The sequence below is a fragment of the Typha latifolia genome, chromosome 4 (genome assembly GCF_019914945.1).
Source record: "Typha latifolia isolate L0001 chromosome 4, TyphaL0001v2, whole genome shotgun sequence".
Taxonomy (NCBI): domain Eukaryota; kingdom Viridiplantae; phylum Streptophyta; class Magnoliopsida; order Poales; family Typhaceae; genus Typha; species Typha latifolia.
In genome coordinates this window covers 15,218,663-15,231,555 of record NC_133089.1, presented here as the reverse complement: position 1 = coordinate 15,231,555, position 12,893 = coordinate 15,218,663, and the positions used below count along the sequence as shown (strand labels likewise).

The 12,893-nt window shown below is 39.1% G+C and overlaps 2 protein-coding genes and 1 long non-coding RNA gene across 3 annotated transcripts; 1 reads left to right on the top strand and 2 right to left on the bottom strand.

Annotated features, from left to right (window-relative positions):
* Positions 1 to 4,073: 4,073 nt before the first annotated feature.
* LOC140787176 (uncharacterized) lies at positions 4,074 to 5,670 on the bottom strand. Its single transcript, XM_073135962.1, has 2 exons — positions 5,171 to 5,670; positions 4,074 to 4,941 (listed from the first exon to the last, which is right to left on the bottom strand). Exons 1-2 carry the CDS (start codon positions 5,491 to 5,493, stop codon positions 4,104 to 4,106), a joined length of 1,161 nt encoding a protein of 386 aa, XP_072992063.1. The 5' UTR covers positions 5,494 to 5,670; the 3' UTR covers positions 4,074 to 4,103.
* On the top strand, positions 4,889 to 5,729 carry LOC140787177 (uncharacterized). The gene is made up of 2 exons (XR_012108765.1): positions 4,889 to 5,027; positions 5,121 to 5,729. It is a non-coding gene; the product is annotated as an uncharacterized lncRNA (long non-coding RNA).
* A 70-nt stretch (positions 5,730 to 5,799) lies between these two features.
* Positions 5,800 to 10,804, bottom strand: LOC140787175 (probable inactive ATP-dependent zinc metalloprotease FTSHI 3, chloroplastic). Its single transcript, XM_073135961.1, has 5 exons — positions 9,562 to 10,804; positions 8,628 to 8,951; positions 8,241 to 8,541; positions 6,983 to 7,198; positions 5,800 to 6,389 (listed from the first exon to the last, which is right to left on the bottom strand). The coding sequence occupies exons 1-4, from the start codon at positions 10,552 to 10,554 to the stop codon at positions 6,999 to 7,001; spliced, it is 1,818 nt and encodes a 605-aa protein (XP_072992062.1). The 5' UTR covers positions 10,555 to 10,804; the 3' UTR covers positions 5,800 to 6,389; positions 6,983 to 6,998.
* Between the last annotated feature and the right edge of the window lie 2,089 nt (positions 10,805 to 12,893).

Sequence of the window (12,893 nt, the reverse complement as noted above, 5' to 3'; positions counted from 1 at the left end):
GTATTTTTCCATATTCATCCCTGAAACGATGAAAATTGCATATGTACCCCTCATTTGCCCATATTTTCACATAAGCCCATGAGTATTTGAATATTTAACTCATGGCCTTAGTTTCACAAGTGATAGTGATTGAATACTGCTTTGCCTGTGTTAAAACTTGTCGAAGCAAATTTATATAGGCAACGAAATAGTTAAAACAAATTAAAAGGAAATAGGATTTGTATATCAACATGTTTCCTCGATTTGGTGTATGAAGTAAGTGAGAACATTCTGATGAGAGAAAAAAAAAATGAGGAAAGAAGGTTGTGATGTTGCAAATTTCTAGTCCTAAATGTAAAAGGAGTCATTGGAGATAAAAGGAGTGAGAATTCATATGAACTGTAAGTTGAACTAATTCCAGCAACCTGGAATATATAATATTGTGGCATTCTTACAGTACCAGGGGTTGCTATAAAATATACTGCTTCTTTTTTCTCCTTCTGTATTCCTGCAAATTGCAGTCTTGTGAAAGCCTTGAATGTTGATTCTTTGGTTGGGTTATCTATTTGGCACATTAGGTGTTAATAGAGAAAAATAACTTCATTGATGCAGCTGCAGCCGTTTAGTCTTCGCTTTAAGCACTTTTCCTTTTATCGACGCATAACGCAGCAGTTATTGATGCTCCTCAGATCAAACTTGTTATACAAATTGTGACTAGTCTCTTGTTAGGAGCATGGTTTGAAGTTTCGCCAAAATTTTTTGTGTTTCGGTCAATTCGATCCAAAAGCTTACCCTGAAACTAGCATCCAATCGAAACAACCATAATAATAATATTTTTAATGTATGTTTTAAATTTAAAGTTAGATTTGACCGGAATCCAATTTGTACCCAACTAAATATCAACCTCATTACTTAATTGTTCTGAGATTTTGTGTAATGCATTTAAAAATTAGATAAAGAAGACTATTGATCAAAAGATGTCTGAAATCGATACAACAAAACTAGAAGCGAAACTGACCGAAAATTTTCATTTTTTAACCAAGCCTAGATGCAAAACCAAAACTAAAACTTCCAACTGTTGTTTAGGAGATTGTTCTCAAGTAACTGGCATGAAATTATTATGCAATCTGCAATAGGATTGTGATTACAATATTACATCAATGTGAATTAATGGCACGCAACTCAGAACCGATATTTTCTCCTTTTGGAAGCACAACGTAGTAAAATTCATAACTTGTCAGAGATGATTTTACCGTTGCAATTGATAGAAAAAGAATCTATATAGAGAGAAAAATCAGGACCAGGTGATTCGTCTTGCAGTAGTATAATTTAAAATCTTACCTTACCCTGTCTTTGAGCTAGGCTCGTCTACTAGCCGATCCTAACACCTGGTCCTGATTTTTGCTTTCTTTTTTACGATCATACTGAAAACTGAGGTTTTAGAAAGCTGAGGCCAATCTGTCCATTAGTAGATAAATTCATTTGCAACAGTAGTTAACAGGAGGGTATCGTGATAAATTAGATCCAGAACAATCTTTCAGAGTCTGCACTTTTAATTAGTTTTCTGGAGCTAAAGAATGCCACAGAAATGGCAAGAATTCCTGCAGATGGTTCAAATTGTGTGATCCAGCTGCACTGGAAAAGATCAGAGACAGTCACATGCAGAAGTCATTATCTTAGCTTTAAGGATGCATTGATCCATATGCTCTGAAAAGATTGAATTGACATACCAAAGGTCTAAGAATCCAAAGCAAGCATTCATGTTAAAATATCAAGACCAGATATTGTTTGAGGTCAGTTCATTATATAGCATTGGTTTATAAGCGAAAAGAGGATTTCTTTTGGAATTAGCCCATGAAAAGATCTGATGTATTTTAGGAACCTATAAACCAAAGAAAGATGCGGTTTTACAAAAAAAAGTACAAAATTTGAATAATTTAACTTCCTTAGAAAGCAATGTGGTACATTAATTATCTTCTCTCAGTAGCATGCTTTATTACAAGCTCTTAACTTTTACTTGCTGAAAAAAGACATGCTCATGGGCCAGAACTTGTACTTCAGAAGAATCTCAGAGCCCACAGCAAAAGGACTTCACCTAACTTTCAGAGACACTTCATGATTAAGATTCCAAACAAGCTAATAAGTTCACGAGCAGTGTTGATCACACCATGAGGAGATAAAATAGTGGATAAGAAACACAGGAAAATATCTTGTCTTGATATCCTCTGCGAACCAAAGTTTGGAATGGTAGGACTGCATTTTGCCGCATAGAGGAATCTTTTGGTGGGCAACTTTTAAGATAACTAAAAGGATCACAGCTTGCACAGTTTGCACTGTGTGCTGAAAGGAAGGGGAAGCTTTCAATGAACACATACTCTGTACCCAACCACGAACAAGAAGTGGTAGAAAGCACTGATTCAAAGAGAAACCTGAAGGTGATCTTTTAACCACTCCTACTCTTCCTACTTAAGTTAACATGATGTATATCTGACATGGAAGTACCACACGAAGCATTGCATGAGATGCAAACTACGGGGCTGATCAGATTGTCAGACCTTATTAAACATGCAATCTAGTTGATATAAATGATCATTTGCGACAGTTCGAAAAAGGTTAATCAAACTTTAACAATGCATGAGCTCATCTTATCATGAAGCTTAGCCTTTTAATTCTTGACCCTTGTTAGTGCTCCAGAAAGGACAAGACTGTATGAGCTTCCAGACATCATGAGTAGAATCCTAGAAAACAATTGGCTTTATGGAGTGGTTTTATTAATGTACCTAGCTTTACCACACTTTTAGCCTCAAAACACTTTTAGCCAAATCATCATAACATTACCATCCAATTAAGCTTCTAATGGGACGGAATTAGTGCAGGAATATTCCCTACTGCTTCCTCAAGGGTGGTTCTTTCTCTATAAATAGGGAAACACTCCGAAGAAAGGAGGTAGGAATGGGAAGGAGGAGATCATCTGCCAAGTCCTTCTTTTGCCTGTGCTTCAACTTCTCCAAGAGCTCGCGCCCTGTTGACGAAGAGGTTGATTGTGAATCAAAGTACATGAGAAAAATTCGACCAAGTGACGAAGACTGGGGATGGTGGCTTGCTGAACCAGATGTTGACAAGAAGGCTTCTGACTTCATCGCCCGCTTCCATGAAACTCGTTACATGAGTCAGCAGCCATGTTCCTAATTTCGATCCTTGTCGTGAGCCTAGTTAGTATTAACTCCTTGCTGTGATTCCTTCAGTGTTCCTCACTTCCTCCAGTAGCTTGGTATGTGTAATGTAGTAGTTTGTTTAGAAGGCATCTATCAGGAGAATAATGTATGAGATCTGTCACGTAGCTAATGGCATGGATTTCTCTTTATGCTTACTCCATGCTGAGCATTGGAACTCCATCAAACTCCGCAAGCAAATTAGGATAACCATTTTTCCATTACTTAACATATTAGGATGACCCTTCTTTTACTTCTCCTCTCCTTTTCGCTTAAAAAAAACACAGTAATTTAATCACATGAACTATCTTGAATATATAAACCAACTCTTAAAAGTCTGTGGGATGATATTTTAAAAGTTTTACACTTTAATAGTTGAGAAGAGATGCTTGTGATGTTGTTTTAGCTTTTCACCACGTAGTACATCATCTGCAACTCCTAACATGCGTAACAACTGAACATGAAAATAAGAGGAAGAACAACATATTTCTTTGCATTGTTGTCTCTCTTTTTTTTTTTTTTTTTTTTGGGGGGTTTTCAACGTTGTTTTGAGTTTAGTCATTTGATTCGCAAAAGAGAACTCCTTCATGCTCGGTCTGTTTCTCCTTTCTAAATACTTTTACACCTAAATTACTGCTTTGTGCTACTATTTCTGGTCCATAGTTGAAATGGTGAGCTGATATTATTGAGCAGTAAGAGATGTTAATTATTTCGAAGTTCCAGACATACTCCTTTCACTTTTCCCTTTATTTTGCTTTCCTTCTTTCAATCTCCTTTATCTTTTCAGCCATTTAATTCCTCTTTCCTTTCTATAACCCCAGTGATTAGTTCTTATCATGCATGGAATTACTTGTATGAACACAAAAAGAAACCATGAAGAAGTTGAAAAAAATATAAATTATAAATGAACCTCTACTCCCACTTGGATCTCAACTTGATGACATGGCTGAAATCAAAAGCTATGGCTAAGCTTCCATCCGTCCTCGTAATAACATATCTCTCCATCAACACATAGCATGCAAATTTCTTCCAAGTAGCATTCTCCCCTCCATACTTCTCCACTCTCACAATCCTCTCCACCTCCTCTTCATCACCCAGCCATCCTCCTCTCTTTTGCTCCCACACCATCCTCTCCCACAATGCCAAGCTCAAGCCCATCCCTCTCTTGCCATCAAGGGTCTTAAACCATACATACCCGTGTCTCTTCCTATCCTCTACTACCACTTCTTTACCATCCAACAAAGCCATTTTGCTATCAACAATTGCATTCACTTCAACCAACTTCTCTTCTAAATATGCATTCTCACATGCATACACCTCCTTCCAGTACTGCTCCAGAGTTATATCATAGAACATGCCATGCTTCATTTGGTCATGCAAGCCACATTCTTCTTTGATGAACATAAAAGGAGAGTACCATTTTCCTACAGCCACTCGGGGCGCATCTCGAGTCGATATCGGGAAGCTTAAATCCGGCAGACATGCACGAATCGGCGCATCGAGGCCTAGAGCCTCTTGTAAGTGATAGTTCTTGTGTTTTGAAGCATAAGCTTTCCAATATTTGCTTCCTAGTAGAAATGGAGGTTGGCCGTCAGGAGCTATGGACTTTGCGGTGAATCCATCTCCCTCGTGAACGATCTCCATTTGTTGGTAGAGATTGCGGTGATCAAAAGCTCTTGGCTCTTCTTGTCCTACACCTCCGCACGAGCAACATGCACATGTATCATCCTTCGAGCATGCATAGACTTTCCTGCAGGCACCATAACAAAGAAAAGGAGCAGACGAGCAGGTATTAGAGCACTCTGTACGAAAGATTGCTGGCGAAAACTCTTCATAGTAAGAGACCAAGGTTATTTATTGCTGATCAGTGCAATTCTTATTTACTGTCGCTTAACGTAAAACTGATGAATTTATTATATTCGGATTCAGGTTAGAGAAGAGTAGAGATGAGAAAAATAGAGAGAAGTGGGAGTTGTCACCCTTTGTTCCTCCCTTTTGCGACAACGACATAATATCGGTTAGACATCGGCAGTTGGTCTACAACCGGAACAAAGAAGACACTCGCCTTTGCGGCCCTCGTCCTCTCTCCTCTATGTGGTGAGTATTTGATGGTGATCATCCTATCTTGAGGGAATGGAAGATCCCGCAGAGGGGCCTCGACGTTGCAGCACCCCCAGCAGCATTTAGCTACGACGTCAGGCTCCCCGCCGTCGTCGGTGAGTACGAGACGAGAAATAGGCCCTTCAAGTGGGTGTCTTCCATGAGAGTTCTTGAAGCTGGAAGGTGGCCTGGCTGTGTACATCTTCACCTTCTGTGTCTCTATCAATGAGCTCTAAGTTTGCGTTTGTTAGGCTTATTATATAGTGTTGCAGAGTTTTTTTTGCATTTTTTTTTCTTTCAGAGAGGGAATGGATTAGATTACTCCATTGAAAAGGAGAAAAAAAAAAGAGAAGAAAACTTCATAGAAGAAGATGCAAGGAAAACTATGTTGAAACATGTAACGACGAAATTGTGGAACAAGATAGGGCAATAGACTAATTGGGTATGACTGGGTCTAAGTTGACTTCTTATTGGTAGACATCTCGAGAGGGTTTATCAGAGGTCATACTTTAAGAACAACTACCAAGATACGCTATTGATCACCAAGTTTGTCATGTTTCTACAATATTATCAACAATGTTGTGGGTAACTTCCAAGGAACCCACTATTAATTGTGCAAGAAGTTTCCCGTCAAAAGACTTATTCAAGAATTTAGCTCTGCACTCTGAGAATACAACAGAAGCACACGGACTGTATGGAATCAGTTGATAGCTAAGCACACCATTTTTGACGAAAATATTTAATACTTCCATGGTGACACCAGATACTTTCAAGATGCAATTGGCAAACTTCAAGAAGGACGAGACAAGGAAAACTTGCCACATGATAGATTGCTAATTATGCTTTGTATTTCTGTGATTTGGAGCCAATTAACTAATTGGGCCTTCGGTACATGTAACCAAACACTCTTTGGTTGTCCTCTTTTGACATATCTTGGAAAGAAGGCTCTCACTTGAATCTCTGTCTTTGCTCTTCTGAGGAAAGGTTTTCCTAAATGCAGACCACATTAGCGCTGCATGTTTCGTGAAATATCCCATAATGTGATGAATAGGCACTGCATCACACAAAACTAGATCCTTCATGTTAATCCAATCTTACCTGCGAGAAAACATCAACGATAATGTTTGTTATACAGGAACAGATATATCCTGAACAGTTAGCAAACCAGCAGTTTGTTGAAAAGCATATCTGGAATATGAGAGAAGGTAATATGATATCAGACGAGAACATGAAGTTTAAGAGGCTACTCTTTGTACATAAAACTTGACCTAAATGGTTGTTCACGTAAACAAATCCTGCTAAGGATCCCTTGTTGCATAGACTATTTATTTAAGTACCACAAAACACCAATCTATGGTATTATTCTGCAAAACTTGATTATTGGAGAAAAAAGGGTTAATCTTTTCATCTTGGTAAAAGAAAATTGTAGTTCATCACCCTCTTCTCTTATGTCCTTATTTTCAGTAGATTGTCTAGCAAACACAGCTGTGGGATAACCCACTATACAATTTTAGCTCAAAAGTCAGGTACTGCCATTTGTAGGAGGGCCAGGTGCCATATTACTTATTGCTTCATAAAGGGATCTAAGATGATCACTGTCTAAAACAATCTTTACCCAAAGTGGCATTGAGACATTTAATTGAAATAATCCTAGATACATGCCATTCAAGATAGTAAAATAGAAAGCATACCTCATCAAGCCTTCTGTTAGCTTAAAGTCTGGTAGCCCATAAGGCCTTGCAAACCATCTCCTTTTGCTCCATTCCTTCCTGTAAAAGTAGAAAACCAAGGAAATAGTTTGGCAAGGCCTTTACTTCCAGCACTTGGAGAAAATTGCCTGCCATCAACACCAAACTTCTCCCGCTCAATAGCATCCATAATATCTTCTCGGGTCACTGTCCTGCCACCTGGAAAACCGGAAAGCTTAAATTTTATATGGACAGTAGTCATTGCAACAAATAATGAATGGTAAATGGAAGCCAGTTGAAACCAGCATGTTAAGTAATTATGCACTTAAACAGAGAATAGCAAAAGGCAAAATTTGGAGACGTCTCTAGCTAAACAAAATAAAGAAGTTAAATTCTACCATATATCTGATTCCTTATATGGTTAAATATAACGAGATGCTTCTAGAAGATGACCTAAGAGTTATAAAATCAAAGTCATAAGAAGCCTAGCATAGAAATCTTGGGGTTCCTAAAATTGACCTTTTACTCTTCTGTTGAGCTTTATTCACGTAGTAATTGAAAGCACTATTTGAATTTTGGATGCATTCAAACAATACTCTTACTGAATTAAAGTAATATTTTCTCTCTTGTTTCCTGCATTACCTAATCCTTGTACTTCAGCGAGAAGACAGTAAAGGTTGCATGCAATCCCCAGTACGTGCATATGAAATATTAGTTGAGAACTCAAGATGTGGGAGACTTGTCCTAACAAATGCATGTCAAACCAGATAAGTCACTAGTACTTAACCTTGAATTATTGGTACAACAAAATCGTGTGACACCAACAAGTAATGGGAGACTATCTACTCCTTAAGGAGGCCAAATTGTGTAGTTTCTGTGTGCCACATCCATTAGCTAACTTATAAGAATGTGAATACATAATATTACGAGGAATATAAAATGGAAGGAGAGAGCAACATAGAGGATCAAGACCAAACATGAAGACTTAAAAAAGTTGGCATGGAAGAAATTTGTGTGTTTCCTTTTCTTTCCCCTATAAAACATGATATCTGTGAAGCAAGAAGAGTTGAAGACTAACAGTGAAGGCTAAAGGAAAGAATGCGAGGAAGAAACAAATAATTCAAAGGTACTCATACTGAATTTGTAGAAAAAGTCCATGCTTTTGCACATATATGGTAACAAACAATGTGATGTGAAGTAGCAATAAACCACTATTTCTTAATGTATTAGTATTACTGTTTTTGAAACCCTTGCAACTAACCTCTTCGAGCAGCAAGCAGAGCAGCCTCATTAACAATGTTGGCCAAATCTGCACCAACAAATCCTGGGGTCAGAGAAGCAACTAAATTACAGATTATCTCTGGCTCCTCCTCTAAAGGAACTTTTCTTAGATGGACAGCGAGAATTTTTTTTCGTCCATCTAGATCAGGCTCTCCAACAAACACTTTTCTTGAAAATCGACCAGGCCGACAAAGAGCAGAATCTAATGCTTCCGGCCTATTAGTCGCTGCCATAACAATCACTTTCAAGTCTGATTCAAATCCATCCATTTCTGTCAGCAACTGGACATACATAAAACAGGTCAGGTTTAAAGAATTAGTTTACAAAGGAAATGTAGAAGAGTAGGACTGAAGACTTAAAATAGTGCCTGGTTCAAAGTTTGATCTCTTTCATCATTAAAGCTTCTACCACGCTTTCCTCCTACCGCATCTAGTTCATCAATAAAAATAATTGATGGTGCAAACTCTTTTGCCTCACTAAATAGGTCTCTCACTCGTGCTGCTCCTCTTCCAACAAAAACTTCTACAAACTCACTGGCAGAAACAGAGAAGAAAGGGATTCCAGCTTCGCCAGCTACTGCACGAGCTAATAGTGTCTTTCCAGTGCCTGGAGGACCCACAAGTAGCACACCCCTGGGTAATTTCGCTCCGAGCTTCTTGTAGTTCAATGATCCTTGTAAGCAACTTACTATCTGCAAGGCAAGAAAAGAAAGAAAGAGAGAGTGAATAGTATCATCTAAAAAGAAACATTGGGCAACTGGAATATTTGGAAATCAGTCAATCAGACAGCAGATTTGTAGTTCAAAAGAAATGTCTTTGTTTATCATTATAAGAAGTTACGTCATGCCATCCAGTGGCATAGAACTAGGGAAGTCAAATTTTTTGGGCTATTGTGATTGAGAAATGGCCAAGTTTTCTACAGATGCAGATGATTGTTTCAACTACCAGTCATATGATGGGCTTTGGCTGATTCTGAATGAAGCCTTAATCTGATCCAAAGTAAAAATAACCAGGCAGGCAGACACTGATGGATCTGGATATGAGATTATTTATATTCAGGTTGCAGCATCATTGATGGACAAAATATTGTAATAGTTAAATTACACTTACTCTTTATTCTTTTGTTACTACTGTTGCCATTTACTCTTTATTCTTTTGTTAGTACTGTTGCCATGCACTATAGTGGACCTCCAGTTACAAAAGCAGGAACCCATCATAGTCATATTCGACAAAATTACACATGTCGAATTAATCCCCAATTAAGTAGACAAGATATGCCAGTAAGAGACAAGGACAATTCACCTCCATAAGCTCCTCCTTAGCAGCATCAACACCCTCCACATCATCAAAACTAACCATCTGTTTACTTGGGCGGCGCTTCTTTGCACTGCTATTGCTAGCATAAAGCTGTCGTTGAAGGAACCACATGAGAGGAACCAAAGAAATCCACAAAGTAAGCAGTGTTGTTATAATGCTCATCAGTAACTTTTGTCCGGATTGAGGAGCAGAGCCATAGGTGATCCCTCTATCTCTTATCAAGCCAAGTAAAAAGTTCTCATCACGGTCAATCTTTCTAGCATAGTACTGCCACTTTGGAGTAGAACTACTTTTCTCAGTTGTAGTTTTAGCATTGTCAGATGATCCTGATATGCTCTTAGCATCCACCGGCAATGATGTAATGTCTATCAGCTTTGAACTATCATCACCATTAGAAAATTTATTGAAGTATATCCGGCGAGAGTCCTCTTCAAAAATAATCGCGGCCACCTGTCCTCTTTGAAGATTCAATACCAGATCTGAATACGGAACCTCCTTTGAAGCATTCTTGGATGAATACCTCAAGATCAAGAAAAGCAGCCCCATTGCAAAAGGAACCAATGTGGTCGGAGTAATCCTCCTCGCAATCCTCCTCAACATAATTTGAGCATCTTCAATCACTTCCTGGATTGAGGCTCGTTTCAATCTATAGTAAAGCAACCGAAGCCGCGGCCGCAACCTAAGAGAGAACGGCCGCCTTCTCGAATTGGGCTTCCCATGAATCCCCGATTGTGTATGTTCTTCTTTGCCACTTTTATCAATCTTGGCAATAACTAACCTAGCACACTGCAACCTATATTGAATTCTACGAGAAGAAGCAACTAGAGAAATATATTGAAAATTACAACAAGCGAGAGAAAAGGAAGAGGAAAGATCCTTTTGCCTCTCAACTCCACTGAACAAACGCAGAGGCGGAGTTAAGCAAGAAGCACGGGGACCCATTACACCATTAATAGATAGCAAGGAGAAGGGAGGCATGGCAATAACTTATACAGGCGACCAAGAAAGCGCCTTAGCTTTGAATCACAAATAATATTACAAATCCATATAGAGAGGAATTAAGGAAGAGCTGCTTCAGGAAACTACCAATAGAGATAAATGCTTGAACGGTAGATGAATTGGTACCTTGGCTTGAGCAAAAAGCCGCTCTTTTCCCCCCTTCTTCTCGAAGGGCAGGGGAAGAGGAGAGCGATTTCCGAGACTTTATCCACCATAAAGGGCTGCGGTTTTTATCAGTGCAACGTATCGGATCTAGCTTATTCTTTTAAAAAATATTCGTTGGGCCTCCTAAGGCGGCAAGGCCTTGGAATGGACATTGGTGGATTTGGGCTTATTAATGACTTAAGTATATCCATGGATCCACTTATCGGTGCACAGCAAACAAGCATTCTCTTTTAATGTCCTCAAAAAGACCCTATCATGATTCATGGGGTAGATTCTAGAGATGCGTGTGAATAAAAAGACAACGTCTTAGTTGATAAGTTGTCGTTATCAATTTGCCACAGAACCAATTCAGCAACAGTGGCACTACAATATGGCATTCAAATTTAGATCAATACCAGATGTCAAGACATCTTCAATAAGTTTCCCATGATCAATTACCATTTACCAGCAATGAGGCTATGACCAGCCAACTAACATTGGGCTTTCCACCACAGACCTAATATTTTTGTCACACACGACACACGGAAAAAAGAAATGATGTAAACTGTATATGCTGTAGAATGGCCATGCGTCCAGATTAACCTTGATGTTGCATTTGACTTCAACTTTTCTTACAGATCCAACACATTTTCCGGATAGTCATTCTGATCTCGAATCAAATCTTGTGACCTATTGAGTCAGATTTTTATTCGTATCTCCAATTGTTATTGAATTTCAACATGATCTTTCAATGTTAGGAGTCCAGAGATGCAGGACTATTTTGTTTATAGGGTTGGAAGCAATTATAGCGTGACGGATATTGCATGCAGATGTTAGATTTCTAATGCAATTTTAAAAACACATGAGCCGGTAAATTTTTTTTAAAAAAATTATTGATAGAATGATAATATTTTTAAATTTTATTGTCAAAGTCAAAAGAGCATTTTGGTCTATTAATTTTATATATCATTTATTTTTCCTCCAAAACAAATATTTTAAAAAAAAAAACTTTTTCGCATCACATTTAAAATAATAATAACAATTCAGCCTGTACTTCCAAAACCAATATAATAACAAGTTGTCTCATGGAATTCTATAATAACAAGTTGTATGCAAAATGGGCAATTCTTGAAGGCATTGATTTTGTTTAGAGAAATGCACAAAGATGATATTGCAATGAATTCTTACACTGCTGTTGGTGTTCTTCAAGCTTGTGCAGAACTGTTTCTTGTTAGATTGGGTATGGAGATCCATGCAGCACTCTTGGAATGTAAGTTATCCGAATAGGACATGGTGTTTAAGTCTGTATATATTTCCTATCATTTATCCGAATAGGACATAGTGTTTAAACCTAATCAAACACTGGATTCTATATATCACTGCTATATATATATATATATATATATATATATATAGAAACCTTCTTCTTCTTCTCGGCCGATGGAAGTCGTCGCCTTCTTACCGCCGCCGAAGAAGAAGATTGGGTCGGCAGGAAGTATGGGCGTCCACCTCGTCCTCCCTTACGATGTCATCGTCAACATCCTCTCAAGGCTGTCAATGAAGGTCCTCTGGAAGCTCCGGTACGTCTCGAAGGCCTTCTCCGCTCGCATCTCCGACCCCCTCTTCATCCAGTCCCACAGGTCTCGTTCCGACCCCCTTGCCGTCGTAATCTTCTCGAACGAAGGCTGCGTCAAAAAAAATTTCCACGTCCGGATCTCGGACATGGAGGAAGCTTTAAGAGGAGCAGGCAACAACACCATGGTGAAGGAGATCTCGAATCTTGATTTCCTAGGCGATTTCATCTCATTCCCGAGCCGCCTTAGCCTGGTGTGCATGATCGACGCCCTGCAACGCACGTGGGTGCTCGATCCCGCCACCGTTACCACCGAGGGCGCCGTTCATTTTAAAGGGTTCAGATATTTCGCGATAGCCTGTTTCGCCTCACCCTCTTGCCCAACTCCAATTACAGCAACGTTCGTCCCCGCGCGTTCCTTGGGTTCGGCCGCGTGGCTTCCACGGGCGAGTACAAGATCGTCTCCATCTTCTACACCGACGACGATGGGAACTGCACCAGCCAGGCTTGCGAGGTCTTCACGTTCGGCTCCAGGGAGGGGAGGGCGGCGCAATCCCTCCGCTCCCTATTTTTTTTTTAATTGCAACCATTCAAGCAAAGG

What these genes read in the sequence shown, in the direction of transcription:
- LOC140787176 (XM_073135962.1), bottom strand. Translation starts at nt 5,493, where the DNA reads ATGTACACAGCCAGGCCACCTTCCAGCTTCAAGAACTCTCATGGAAGA. An exon ending in GCAAAAGGGAGGAACAAAGG is followed by an intron (nt 4,942 to 5,170) that starts GTGACAACTCCC and finishes TGGTGCCTGCAG; the next exon opens with GAAAGTCTATGCATGCTCGA.
- LOC140787175 (XM_073135961.1), bottom strand. Translation starts at nt 10,554, where the DNA reads ATGCCTCCCTTCTCCTTGCTATCTATTAATGGTGTAATGGGTCCCCGT. An exon ending in CTAAGGAGGAGCTTATGGAG is followed by an intron (nt 8,952 to 9,561) that starts GTGAATTGTCCT and finishes CTTGCCTTGCAG; the next exon opens with ATAGTAAGTTGCTTACAAGG. An exon ending in GAGATCAAACTTTGAACCAG is followed by an intron (nt 8,542 to 8,627) that starts GCACTATTTTAA and finishes ATGTATGTCCAG; the next exon opens with TTGCTGACAGAAATGGATGG.